The 12,839-nt window shown below is 57.1% G+C and overlaps 2 protein-coding genes across 5 annotated transcripts; both read left to right on the top strand.

The window, feature by feature from the left end:
* Window positions 1–845: 845 nt before the first annotated feature.
* On the top strand, window positions 846–9,137 carry LOC139675533 (lipase member M-like). Of its 2 annotated transcripts, none has more exons than XM_071563319.1 (10): window positions 846–949; window positions 1,895–2,006; window positions 2,973–3,090; window positions 3,378–3,576; window positions 4,450–4,559; window positions 4,930–5,003; window positions 5,508–5,654; window positions 6,719–6,790; window positions 7,768–7,833; window positions 7,953–9,137. In XM_071563319.1, exons 2-10 carry the CDS (start codon window positions 1,902–1,904, stop codon window positions 8,184–8,186), a joined length of 1,125 nt encoding a protein of 374 aa, XP_071419420.1. In that variant the 5' UTR covers window positions 846–949; window positions 1,895–1,901; the 3' UTR covers window positions 8,187–9,137. The 2 variants fall into 2 exon arrangements, with proteins under 2 accessions (XP_071419420.1, XP_071419419.1); XM_071563318.1 differs by having other exon boundaries at window positions 4,858–5,003.
* Window positions 9,138–9,201: 64 nt separating this feature from the next.
* PAOX (polyamine oxidase) lies at window positions 9,202–12,838 on the top strand. 3 transcript variants are annotated; one of them, XM_071563315.1, is made up of 7 exons: window positions 9,202–10,128; window positions 10,449–10,941; window positions 11,020–11,219; window positions 11,455–11,710; window positions 11,836–11,948; window positions 12,023–12,180; window positions 12,442–12,618. In XM_071563315.1, exons 1-7 carry the CDS (start codon window positions 9,390–9,392, stop codon window positions 12,586–12,588), a joined length of 2,106 nt encoding a protein of 701 aa, XP_071419416.1. In that variant the 5' UTR covers window positions 9,202–9,389; the 3' UTR covers window positions 12,589–12,618. The 3 variants fall into 3 exon arrangements, with proteins under 3 accessions (XP_071419416.1, XP_071419417.1, XP_071419415.1); XM_071563316.1 differs by having other exon boundaries at window positions 11,987–12,180; XM_071563314.1 differs by having other exon boundaries at window positions 11,836–12,180; window positions 12,442–12,838.
* The last annotated feature ends 1 nt before the right edge of the window (window position 12,839 follows it).

The following is a 12,839-nucleotide window of genomic DNA, read 5'->3' as shown; positions in this document are numbered from 1 at the left end:
ACAGAAAATTACAGAGGGGAGGATGGAGCAACACGTGCATGTTCTGGGAGCTGCATTTCACAACTCACATACCACTCATAGACTATGGCTGGCATGAACATTAGAAGGCAACCTAATCCATGACCACGAGAGCCATCCTCAGGCAGAGCACCTGGTAGCCAACCAAAGGCTTGGGCTTTTAGGTGGCTACCAAGCTATGGAGAGGCGTAGGTTGGACAGTCAGGGGCTGGAGGTGGAGAACAAACACCTCTGCCCTGTGCAATACTTGTCACCTCAGCCAAACAGCGGCATTGCACAAGCTCTCCCCGCGCTGTCATTCATTGAGTTTGGTGCTTCTCCAGAAAGTGTTGCAGAGCTTTCCCAAATTGCCCGTTGCAAATGCGACACCTCTTGGGCATTAGGGCTGTGTGGAGGGCACCTGGGCCACTGTCACTTTTCAAGAGGGGTGGAATGACCAAATGTCTCCCAGTGAAGCCTCACTTGTCCTTGGTACGTCCATGGAGAGGTCAGCACCCTCCCGAGGGCTTGTAAAGCTGGTGGAGCCCAAATTCTGTTGTTGCACCAGGAACAAAATGACCCTGGGCATGAGGAAATGACCCTTTACAAAAAAAATCTTTTGGCTTTTTGTTTTTTTTTTACTCTAGCTATCAAGGGCTTAAGGTGCAACTCCATAGCTGAAATTCCTCACTGCACCACTCCGGCTGCTCTTGGAAACGCAACGCTTTGCAAGCATCAAAGTCATGACCACATGGCTAAGCAGAGGGAGGTACCACAGCTGTGATCAGCTCACATCTGTTAATTGGAGGGCACGTGACGTGGCCCAGCAGGGCTCTGACACAGCATGGTCCTTTTAACCCTGAGGACAACAGAGCCACCACCATTCCCACCACCAGCCTGGGCAGAAACAACAGGGCTCTGTCCGGTAACGAACCTTCCTCCGCAGAGTCAGGTTTGTGTTGAGCTCTCCCGAGGGTGAAAAAGCATTGATTGCTTTTTATAATCTTGATGATACCATAGAGAATTTTGCTGGGAATATTTCAGAGGGCAGGTGTGTCTCATGGTGTGGGAGATTCACTGGGAGGAGAAGAAGGAGGTAGAGAGTAACTTGCAATTCATGCTGCCGGACTGGGGTTATGCTCTGCCTTTTAACAGCCCAGCAAAACATTAGAAATCATATATAATATTAATTGTGTATATTTAAAGTAGATCTCTGCTCAGGTCAGGAGTCTCAAAGGTGATCAAAAGGGTTTCTGTTTATTTCAGGCTACAATTACTTAATAAAATGCCCCCTTATGAGGCTTTAGCAGTTGGCATTTCATAAGATCCTCCTGTTCATAGTGGGCTTGGGTACAAGAGCTAAGCAACAGAGAAAACAGTCACAGCCTGGCCAGCCTAAACCTGGTTCCTCCGTAGCATAAACTCCTCCTTTGGATTAATTCCGTGTGTGTAACAACTGGCCTGATGGTATTTTTCTATCAGTTTAGTTCTTGTATTACAGAGCTGGTTCTCTTCTTTTTACCATTATAAATATAAAGATGGCTCTTGCCTAGTACCAGATCCCATCTGCACAGAGGAGTATGGAAAGTCTTGTGTGGATTGTAATAGAAGCTGAAATTGGGAATCACCTTCCCCAGCCCAGACCTTGATGGTCTTCAGATATATAAGGAACTTAACCCATCAGAACCCAGTGGAAACAGACATATCACTGTTTAATGATAAAAAAAAAAAAAAAAAAAAAAAAAATAAACAGTGGAAACAGACATTTCTATCGATGTTTAATAATAATAATAATCAACAACAACAACATTCATGTTGCTGTTTCTATTGCTGTTGTTGTTGTTCCTATTATTATTACTCTTATTTACTACCATTATTATTGTTGCTATTTACACAGGCACAAGATGTGGCTGTTCATTGCAATCCTGTTTCTCGTACAAGCACCCACCAACTCCGAAGATGATGTCGAGCAGACAAAGGCTCTAAATCCCGAGGCTTTCATGAACGTTGTAAGTCAGGAGAACTTTGACTTGGCACTCGGAAAGTCTGGGGACCTTCAGCTTGGGGACAGAGGGTTGGAGGGTACGGCCGTGGGGAGGGCTGGTGCTGCTGAGCAGCTGTGATGTGGTGCTGCCTCCTCACCGGCATGACCAAGCCCTGCTTCCTGAAGGAGTCCTCTTCCTCCCAGCAGCGTTAAGTGCAATTATCAGCAGGGCAATTGGAGAAGGGGATAATCCCAGCCTGGATTTGGCCAGATGTCTTCCCGGAGGGTAGGGATTTGTGGGTTGCTCCTCTCCTTCAGCTGCAGCAAGTTGCTCAGGGCCATGTCCAGCTGAGCCCTGGAATTCTCTGAAGGTGGGTTTGGGTGGACCCAAGATGTGGGCAGTAAAGTTGCTGCAGTTGATCTCTCCTGCCAACCTTGGGGCACAGCGAGCGTACAGCAGGATCACGGCCGGATTTCACCAGACGGAAACTTCCTGATCTGTGGAGTTTTCAGCATAAATAAAGCTCAGGCAGAGCGTCGGGAGCTTTGCATCAAACGCTGTGGGGTTCATCCTATTGCCCTTCCAGTCCACCCAGCTGGACAGGTTCGATACGCCACTTTATCTGCCCCCCACATCAGCTCAGAGCGCGACGTGCCTCGTCCTGCCGCCAGTGGCAGCCGCCGGTAAATCCTTTCGGTCGGGTTTGGAACCACTTCAAACCCTGCAGCCGCCGCTCCCCTCCCGCTCACAGGCACGAGCCTCTCCCCATCCCTTGGGCATCTTCCCGGCGCGGGAGTGGGATTTGAACGGAGCATCCTCTCTCACAAAAAGCCCTCAGCTGATCAAGGGACACTCCGGGCAAAGCAATGTCCCAGCTGCCACAGCACTTGGGTTTTCCAAAGGCATCCCAGTGGGTGAGGGATGTGCCCTTCAAGCCAGATAAACACCTGGGCTATGGGAATTTTTCTACCTGGGTTTTTCTTTCCCCAGAGCCAAATCATCTGCCACAGAGGGTACCCCAGTGAGGAGTATGAAGTCCTGACTCTTGACGGCTACTATGTCAGACTGAACAGAATTCCTCATGGAAAAGAAAAGCCCAGGAACAGAGGTATGGCTCTGTTTCACTCAAAACCAGTAAAAAAATAACCCTTAACACAGGCAGGTTGAAGGGATGAACCTTACCAGGACAGAAGAGTATTTATTGTTAAAGCCAAAATACCAAATCCACGAGATTTCTCCAATTTACAGTCAAAGCTGTAGCTCCAGGAGACATCATCAAAATGCACATTGTATGTCCTCTGGCAGTGCAAGGAAGAGGCTTTATTGGCCTTAATTGGGGGTGAGTAAATACAGAAATTCTCATTCAGTGAAACATGCTGGTTTTTTTGCACCCAGGGCCCAAGCCGGTCGTGTTTCTCCAGCACGGGGTATTTGGAGAAGGCAGTCACTGGGTGGAAAATCTGGCTAACAACAGCCTTGGCTTCATCCTGGCAGACTCTGGCTATGATGTCTGGCTGGGAAACAGCCGGGGAACAAGCTGGTCCCGCAGACACCAGCACCTTTCAGCGGAGCAGGATGAATTCTGGGATTTCAGGTGAGCTGGAGCACGTTACAAAAGCCTGGTGAACTCCCCTGCCTGTCACTAGGCTCTGGGGAGAGGTGGGTGCCTCCAAGCAGGCAAGTCAGAACACCCAGTCCCTGGGTAGAGCCTCTCCCAGAGCTCCCAGTGGAGTATCCAGGGAGGATGGAGATACCTGTGCAGATCTGCTGCTGGCATGGTGCCAGCACCTGCCTGCAGCTGCCAAGGGCACAGGGCACTGCTGGCCATGTGGGGACACCAATCCTGCACAGACATCAGCCCTGTCTCAGGTGGAAGACCCCACTGAGGTGTCCACAGGCATCATTGCCACTTCCCCTTCTCCTAGACATTGCCATAGAAACTTTGTCCCCAATAAGAGATTTTTTAGCTGCTACTGCCTCTTCAGAGCTGATCTGTGAAACAGTCCTGGATTTTTCAGACTCATAAACATGGTTTTAGAAAAACCCAATAGAGCAGGTCTGTGTTTCACCACATCCCACTAACAGGCTCCTGGGCAGGAACTTCTCCATTCCCTTCTAGGAAAGAGCATCCCTGGAAGCTCCAATCCTGGCAGGAGCCAGCTCTGGGTCCACAAAGTGGCTGTGTGTGGCACTGGAATGCACAGCTGACCAGGCTCTGCACAGCTTATTTATGTTCCCCAGCATTAGGGGAGGACTAAGCCCTTCCAGGGAAGGATGATGCCATGGCAGGAGGGAGGCCTTCAGGTCCTTGCAGATTCCCCCAGCTCTGGGCTCTCTAAGCTCATAGGAATTTTCTCCTGGACAATCAGCCCTGGATGTTAAGCTGGGCAATGCAAGGCAGCCAAAGCTCACAGAGAATCTTGTTCTGGTGCTGCCTTATACCCAACACACCCTTCCTGTGCTGCAGCTTTCATGAGATGGCCATGTATGACCTCCCAGCCATGGTTGACTTTGTGCTGCAGAAGACTGAGCAGAAGCAGCTCTACTATGTTGGCTACTCCCAGGGCTGCACAATTGGTGAGTTCCAAGGGGTTTAACACCATTTTGCCTTGAAAAAGCTCCTTTTGGTGTTTGCCAGGAGAAAGCAGAGAGGTCCATCTTTGTGGGTTTGACATCCACTGAAGTACCTCATCAGCCACTTCTACCACAAGGAGAAAGGTGTTGTCTCCCTTTGGCCAGTAGGAAGGTGGCAAGAGATCTCAGCATTCTATCTGGAGATAATGCCAAGTAAACAGATCTGAGTCCAAGAGAACCCTCAGATTAAGCACCAGAAGAAAGCTGGACCACATCTCAGGGTGTTTTTCTGTTTTCTCAGCATTCATTGCGTTTTCAGCCATGCCTGAACTGGCTCAGAAAATCAAAATGTTCTTTGCCCTGGCTCCTGTAGTGACACCCAAGCATGCCAGAAGTCCCACCATAAAAATGTCCTTCCTGATGGACAAGAATCTCAAGATGATTCCGGTAAGGGATTACTCTGCCCCAAAACTCACCAGTTCTAGGAAAGGGATCATGCCCAGACTCAGCATCCGATGTGGCAGAAAACAGTTCATTCCTGCTGATTTATTGGCACAGACACAGTTCAGGTGCAGATGCAGTCCTGAATGGTCACTTAGCTGAGTCTCTGTCTGCCATCTCTTGGATGAAACTGGTCTTTCTCTGTGGGCACTTGCTGAGTTCTTGGACAACACACGTGGAAAAGAGCAGCTTTGTTTTAACGACAGCAAAAGATGGATCCAGAGCTTGGAGGAGGTGGGGGGCAAAGAGGAGAGTCCTGAATATTATTTTCTCCGGTGTTGTGTTCAATCAGCACCACCTCCTGCAACGAGCTGTACACGTCTCCAGGGGGCAGAAGGGCAGGGGGGACTGGGCTTGAGCCCCACATTTTCCCTCCCCTCGCGGCTGGTGGGTGGGACAGTCCAGGGGCTGGGAGATGCAGGAAATCCACCGTGCCCTCCGCTCCCGCAGCTGCTGCTCGGCAGGACGGACGCGTCGCTGCGGATGAAGGGGCTGTGGAGGTTTCTCCCCCACCTGTGCACGCTCACACTGCTGCACAAGCCCTGTGCCAACCTCCTCTTTCTGCTGGGTGGCTACAACGAGAAGAACCTCAACATGGTGGGTGTGCCGTGCCAGGTGGGGATGAGGGAGCTGGAGTCACAGGGCCACTGGCTCTGCCACCCTGCTGCCTGCTAACACCCTGCCCAGCCTGCTGCAACCACTCGCCCCCTGAGCTCAGGGCAAGCAGACCCTGCAAGGCCAGTGTGGTTTCTTCTGCCAGATCCCTCTCTCACTTCTTCTCCCAGGACAGGAAGAGCCCCCAAGCTCTGCTGGGTGAATGTCAGTGGCCAGGTGGCACTTGCTAACACCTCTGAGTTAGGGCTGCCTGTTGCTATGACCACCTCTGTGCCCCTGGGGTGCAGCCCCTGCTCCTCCCCACCCACCTCCTATGAGGAGCATCTGTGTGATCACAGGTAGTCCCCAAGGTCTTGAGCACAGTCCTATGACAAGTGGCTGAAGGAGCTGGGGGGGGGGGGGCTCAGCTGGAGAAAAGGAAGCTCAGGGGGGACTTTCTCTTGCTCTACAACTGCCTGACAGGAATGGGGATCCAGGGGGCATCAGGGTCTGCTCCCAGGGAACAAGGGACAGAATGAGGACATAGTCCTAAGCTGCACCAGAGGAGGTTTAGGTTGCACATCAGGAAGAATTTCTTCACAGAAAGGGTGATTAGATATTGGAATGGGCTACCCAGGGAGGTGGCGGAGTCACTGTCACTGCAGGTGTTTAAGGAACAACTGAATATGGCACTCAGTGCTCTCATCCACTTGACAAGGTAGTATTGGGTCACAGGTTGGACTTGATGATCTCAGACGTCTTTTCCAACCTAACTGATCTGTGATTCTGCCCCTGAGCCCAGATAAGGTACCTCATAAAGCTAGGAGTGCCTCATCCTTCATCATTCTCCTCCTGGTGCTGTCTCAGAGCAATGGGCTTTTAATGAAAATCATATTCCCAACCCTGACCCAGCTTTTTTTGATGAAAATCATGTTCCTAACCCTGACCCAGCTCTCTAGGCAGCATGACTGAGCCGTGGCTGCTTTGGGAAACACATCATCTGGCAGCTGCTGCCTTCACTGCCATCCACTGGAAAGCAGTGATACCTTGGATACGTTTCCTTGCAGACACGGCTGGATGTGTACACATCCCACTACCCGGATGGGACCTCTGTCAAAAACATCATCCACTGGGCCCAGGTAGGTTCCCTGAAGCACAGATGCTCCACCCTTGGGATGGTCCCTTCATGGAGAGTCTGGTGTGTCCAGGGCAGATCTGAGTTCAGGGATTTTGGACATTAGCAGCTCCTGAGCAAGTCAAGGTAAGAAATCAGGTGTACAGAAGAGGTGCTGGGTGCAGGATGAGCTGACATTGTCCCTCTGGGGACCAGGGCACACTGGGGTGTGCAACCTGGGCTATGCCAGGCAGGACAAGGGAAGGGATGGGAAGGTCATAGTTAGGGGCCCCCAGAGATCTCCAAATCAGAGCAAGCCTGAGGACATCCTGGTGTTGGTGGGTGGAAATCAGGGTGTACAAGGAGAGGCTTGGGGAGCTGGAGAAGGAGGTAAAGAGGGACCCCAGAGCATCTCCCCCTGCCCAAAGGGGTCCTGGACACCCCGAGGCAGGGCTCTGTCAGTCTTGCTGCAGCTGCAGAATTGGCCATGCTGGAAACAGGGTCAGGCTGGAGATCCCCCCACTTTTGTGCCTCCTTGCAGAGCCAAATTGTATGTAACAGGGAAGGCAAAAAAGGATGATCAGGTTGTTTGGGGAAATCCAGCAGCATCCTGCACACACAGCTGGTGATGAGCAGGTTTCAGAGGGAAGAGCATGGCATTGGGGCAGCCAAGGAGTCACATGCAACACAATGGGTCTGTCAAACCAGACAGGCAGGGGGCAGGAGGCCAAAGCATCACCCTGTTAAAGAAAGTGAAAAATCTGGCTTTGCAGGGGTACCACCTCCTCCTGCAATGTCCCCTGGGTGAGGACACTGACACCTTGCCTTGCCTTGTCTGTCCCCAACCAGCTGGTGTGGGGATGGGCAGGTGGAGGGGAGGGCCTTGCCCAAATCCCTTTCAAGCACCCTCTCATCATGTGGGCCCTGAGGAGGTCAGGAGATGCCACATCCACACAGTGGCACTTGCTGGCCTCCTACAGCAGATCTGTCCTCTTTTTCCAGGTGGTGAAATCAGGAGAATTCAAAGCCTTTGACTATGGCAGTGAAAACATGGTCATGTATGACCAGGTAGGAGACTGCAGGGGCAGTGCTGGCTGCTGGAGATGCCAGGGTGGGGCAGGGATGGGCTGGCTTGCAGGGGATGACCATCACAGCTGTTTCTCAGAGCTCCCCCCGTGTCCCTCCAGGATACACCACCCTTGTACCAGGTGGAGGAGATGCTGGTGCCCACAGCAGTGTGGTCAGGAGGGGAGGACTGGGCAGCTGACTGGAGGGATGTCCACCTGCTGCTGCCCCGCATCGCCCACCTCGTCACCTACGTCCACATCCCTGACTGGAACCACTGGGACTTTGTCTGGGGCTTGGATGCCCCTGAGCGCCTCTACAGCAACATCCTGAAGCTCATGGAGGGGTCCCAGTAGAGTGGTGGCTCCCAGGGAGGTGCTGGTGGCCTGGCCCCTCTCTCTCAGCTGGGATAGCCCGAGGATTTGGTGGGACAGTCCCTGTCGTCCCCTCCTTCCTGCTGGCCTGACTTGCTTGTGGTGGTGGTCCTTCCCATGCATCCCTTGGTTGTCAGGGTTTGTCCTCCTTGCTTGAGAGCTCCTCAAGGACCGGTGGCACTGTGGCACAGGGCAGCACTGGGGTCAGCTGAGGTGTCAGGGTGGGCAGGAGCCACCAGCCCTGATGGAAGGGCCACAAGGTGATGGTGGTGATCCTGGGACCCTGCCAAGACACCACTGTGGCTGCCTAGTGAGTTGTGGATTAGAGCACCCAACCCACAAGGAGGTGGGAGGGGGCTGGGCCTGTAGAGTCTGGCTGGGGGGGACAGACTGAGAGCAGCCCCCGACCATAGAACAGACAGGGATGGAGGGGATGGATGAGACCAAACCTTTCTCGGCAGCAACAGGTTATGCAATGAGAGAGTCTGACCCCACGTGGCAGCCCACAGGAGTTCAGGTTGGATGGGGGGAACTCTTCTTCCTCCAGAGAGGTCCCCAGGGAAGCGGAAAGTCTTCATGTGGAGGGGCTTCAGGGTTCCACTAGGACAAGCCAGGGCACTTCCTCGCATTGTTTGGTGCCAGGGACTGAGGGGCCAGAGGTCCCCAGGGGTGGCTGTCTGGCCATCCCTCTGTCATCAGCACTGACACAGTGGGAATGCCTTTTCTCCATCCCTGGGAGCTGGTGATCCCAAATGCCCCGGGGCTGGGTTGCAGGGCCACTGTCCCGCCAGGAAGCTGCTACCAGGCTGAAGTCCCGAGGCGATGCACAGTCCCTGCCACATGTTCTCACCCTGCTGCTTGCTGCAAAACCGAGGCTGGGGAATATCCCTCCAAAATAAATGCCCAAAGGGGATTTCAGGAGCCTGCACCACAGCTCTGACACCCCCGGCTCTTCCTTTCATGTGAACACTTTCTGGGGGCTGCCAGACCAGTAGGAATCTGGTGGGGTGACCCCAGAAGCAGCTGGCAGTGGCCGGGTGGCACGGTGGGTGCTCCAGGGGTCCCAGTTGAGAGCATCCCGGTACCTCACCCTTGCTGGGGGAAGGGGGGGGGACAAGCACCAGGAATGCCCGCTGGCAACAAAAACACCAGACGGCCTTGGGGATAGAGAGCTTTATTGTGTCCATGAGGGTTTGGGAAGCACAGGTGAGTGGGAGCAGTAAAGGCGGCTCTGCCCAGCGCTGCTGGGATGCGCATGAACGGGACAGCGGGACGAGGGGCACCCACTGGCTCCTCCACCTTGTCAGACTGGCTGGCCACGGCATAAGGTGGCTACGGGAGCGGGATGCAGAGGAGGGTGGGGAGATAGTCCCAGGGCTGTCCCCGCCCCAGGAGGGGTCCCCCCCTCCCACCGCAGCCTCTTCCCGGCCTCTATGGGCGCAGGCAGCCTTACAAGGACCCATGTATCCACCTATCAATCCTTCTATCCTTCCTTCCATCTCTTCACCCATCCCTCCATCGATCCATCCATCCCTTCCTCCCTCCATCCTTTCATCTATCCCTCCGTCGATCCTTTCCTCCACCCGCCCCTCTCTCCATCCACCCCTCCCCTCATTCATCCACCGCTTTCCCTACATCACTCCCTCCTTCCATCCATCAATTCCTCCACCCTTCGCTCCCTCCACGCCTCTCTCCCTCCCTCCGGGCCGCTCCCGGGGGCGGTGCGTTTGCACGCGGGCGGTGCCAGCGGTGGGGGCGGTGCCGGCGGGTCCGGAGGCCATGGAGGGCGGCGGGCGGCGGGTGGTGGTGGTGGGCGCGGGGCTGGCGGGGCTGGGGGCTGCGCAGCGGCTCCGCGGACACGGCTCGCTGCGGCTGCTGGAGGCGGCGGCCCGGGCTGGGGGTCGCGTCTGCACCCGCCCCTTCGGTACGGCCGGCGGGGCCCGAGGGACGCCCCGGGAACTGGGGGTGGGCGGCACCGGTGGGCGGGGCGGGCGGCTGTGCCGGGGTGGGGGAGCTGCACCTGACCCCCGGCCCCGCGGGGCGCCTCCGAACCGGGGGACACACGTGGCGGGGGGTGCCGGTGCCGTGGGTGCGCCGGGATCAGACGGGAGCCGGTCACGAGTGGCACAGTGGGAGCTGGGGAGGGTCCGCTGGTTCCAGCTGTTTTGGGGGGCACGTGGGAGTGGGGGTCCTGCCACACGCATGGCTCGAGGTGACCCCATCTCCTTCCGTCCCTCCCGGCAGCGTCGGGACTGGCGGAGATGGGGGCACACTGGATCCACGGCCCCTCGCCGGGGAATCCCGTGTTCTGCCTGGCCTCCCAGTACGGGCTGCTGGGCCCGGAGGCTGCCCTGGAGGAGAACCAGCAGGCAGAGGCGGGGGGCCACCCCCCGCTGCCCTCCGTCACCTACGGCAGCTCGGGGAGGGTACTGAGCCCCAAGGCGGTGAGCGAAGCCCGCGACCTCTTCTACGCCCTCCTGGCCTCCACCCGCGCTTTCCAAGGGTCCAAGGAGCCACCGGCGCCCAGCGTGGGCGAGTACGTGCGGGCAGAGATCGCCCGGAGGGTCCCCACCATGGCGGGGGGCGTGGAGGACGCCCGGCGGCTCCAGCTGGCCGTGCTCGCCGCCTGCCTCAAGCTGGAGTGCTGCATCAGCGGGACCCACAGCATGGACCTGGTGGCCCTGGAGCCCTTCGGGGAGTACGTGTCGCTGCCCGGCCTGGACTGCACCTTCCCAGGGTAAGCGCAGCGCTCTGGAGGGCACGCGGAGCAGCGTTTCGGGGGCCACCCCGTGCCCAGCGGCGCCTCTTCCCGCAGCGGCTACAGCAGCTTGTCCGAGCGCCTCCTCTCGGCTCTGCCCGAGGGCACCGTCCTGCTCAACAAGGCAGTGAGGACCATCCGGTGGCGAGGGTCCTTCCGCGAGGAAGGGGACGATGCCAGGGATTTCCCAGTCCGAGTGGAGTGCGAGGATGGGGATGCCTTTCTCGCCGACCACGTCATCGTCACTGTCCCGCTAGGTGAGGGCACCCACCCCTTTCCTTGTCCTGCCTGTCCCCTCCAGCCAGTCGGTGGAGTTGGAGATGGGCAGGTGGAGGCAAAGAATTGCCCAAACCCCTTCCCAGCCTCCCAGCCGGGAACTCCAGTGGGAGAGGGGAGGCTGGGAAGGAGCTTGGAGAGGGCAATGTATCCCAGATCCCATTTAGGAGTCCAGCTGAGAGCTGCCTGATCTTCTGCCCAATCTTGTGTCTGCAGGTTTCCTCAAGGAACGCCACCAGGAATTCTTCCAGCCTCCCCTTCCCGAGCGGAAAGCTGAGGCCATTCGCAGCCTGGGCTTTGGCACCAACAACAAGATCTTCCTGGAGTTCGAGCAGCCCTTCTGGGAACCCCAGCAGCAGCTCCTGGAAGTGGTGTGGGAGGACGAGTCACCCCTGGAGGAGCCCAGCACTGACCTGGAGGCCAACTGGTTCAAGAAGCTCATCGGATTCGTGATCCTCCAGCCACCGGAGCAGTATGTGATGGGGGTGTTCGGGCATCTCCCAGGCCTTCTCTGGGTGGCTGGTGGCCCATGATGGGAGCAAGGAGGGCCCCACAGCCCCAGTGAGCAGCAGCTCTGAGGCCCATGTCCCTGCCCAGGCACGGGCACGTCCTGTGCGGCTTCATCGCGGGGCAGGAGTCGGAGCACATGGAGACGCTGAGCGACGCCGAGGTGCTCAGCGCCATGACCCACCTCCTCCGCAGGCTCACAGGTGCCTACCCCGCCCTCCCTGCCCACCCCGCTCCCCAGGGATTTCGGGATCCCACCCAGAATGCCGTCCCGCAGGGAATCCCAGCCTGCCGGCCCCCAGGAGCGTGCTCCGGTCCCGCTGGCACAGCGCTCCCTACACCCGCGGCTCCTACAGCTACGTGGCCGTCGGCAGCTCCGGGGACGACATCGACGTGCTGGCACAGCCCCTGCCCGAGGACCCCCAGGACCCCAGGGTGAGGATTCACGGGGTGCAGCGGGACCCCCAGGCGTGGGGACAGACAGACGTGGCCGGGGGCAGGGAGGTGGCACCGCTCTCACCCTATGCAGTGGTCACCAATGCTCAGGTCACCCTGCTGAGCTCCACGGGGGTGGGGGCAACCCCATTTCCATAAGATCCGAGGGCACACTGCTCCTGCCAAGCTCACGGCACAGGGCGGGGGGCGAGGCCGGATCAACACGACCACCCTGCGCTCACCCCGCGCCCTTCCCCGCAGCCCCTGCAGCTCCTCTTCGCCGGCGAGGCCACGCACCGCACCTTCTACTCCACCACGCACGGCGCGCTGCTGTCGGGCTGGCGAGAGGCCGAGCGGCTCACCCAGCATCTCCAGACGCCCGTTCCTCCTCCTTCTCCTCAGCCCTGAGAACAGCCAAATAAACCCGCCCCAGCGCTTTGCTCCTCGGTCTGAATTTATTGCGAAACCTCTGCGCCGGCGGTTCTTCCTCCTCCTCCTCTTCCTCCTCTGCGTGGCGGGGTGAAGGCGCTGCGGTGCTGCTTCAGTACCAGTTGGTGCTGGAGATGGTGAAACGCGGGTCGTCCAGCGGGTCCTGCGTCGGGCCGGGCTGGGGGGCGGGTTGAGGGGCAGAACCAGTGGCATCACTTTGAGGAGCAGAA

Source organism: Pithys albifrons, chromosome 9 (assembly GCF_047495875.1).
Source record: "Pithys albifrons albifrons isolate INPA30051 chromosome 9, PitAlb_v1, whole genome shotgun sequence".
Taxonomy (NCBI): domain Eukaryota; kingdom Metazoa; phylum Chordata; class Aves; order Passeriformes; family Thamnophilidae; genus Pithys; species Pithys albifrons.
The sequence above is the reverse complement of the archived record's forward strand: the minus strand, read 5'-3'. Positions and strand labels throughout refer to the sequence as shown.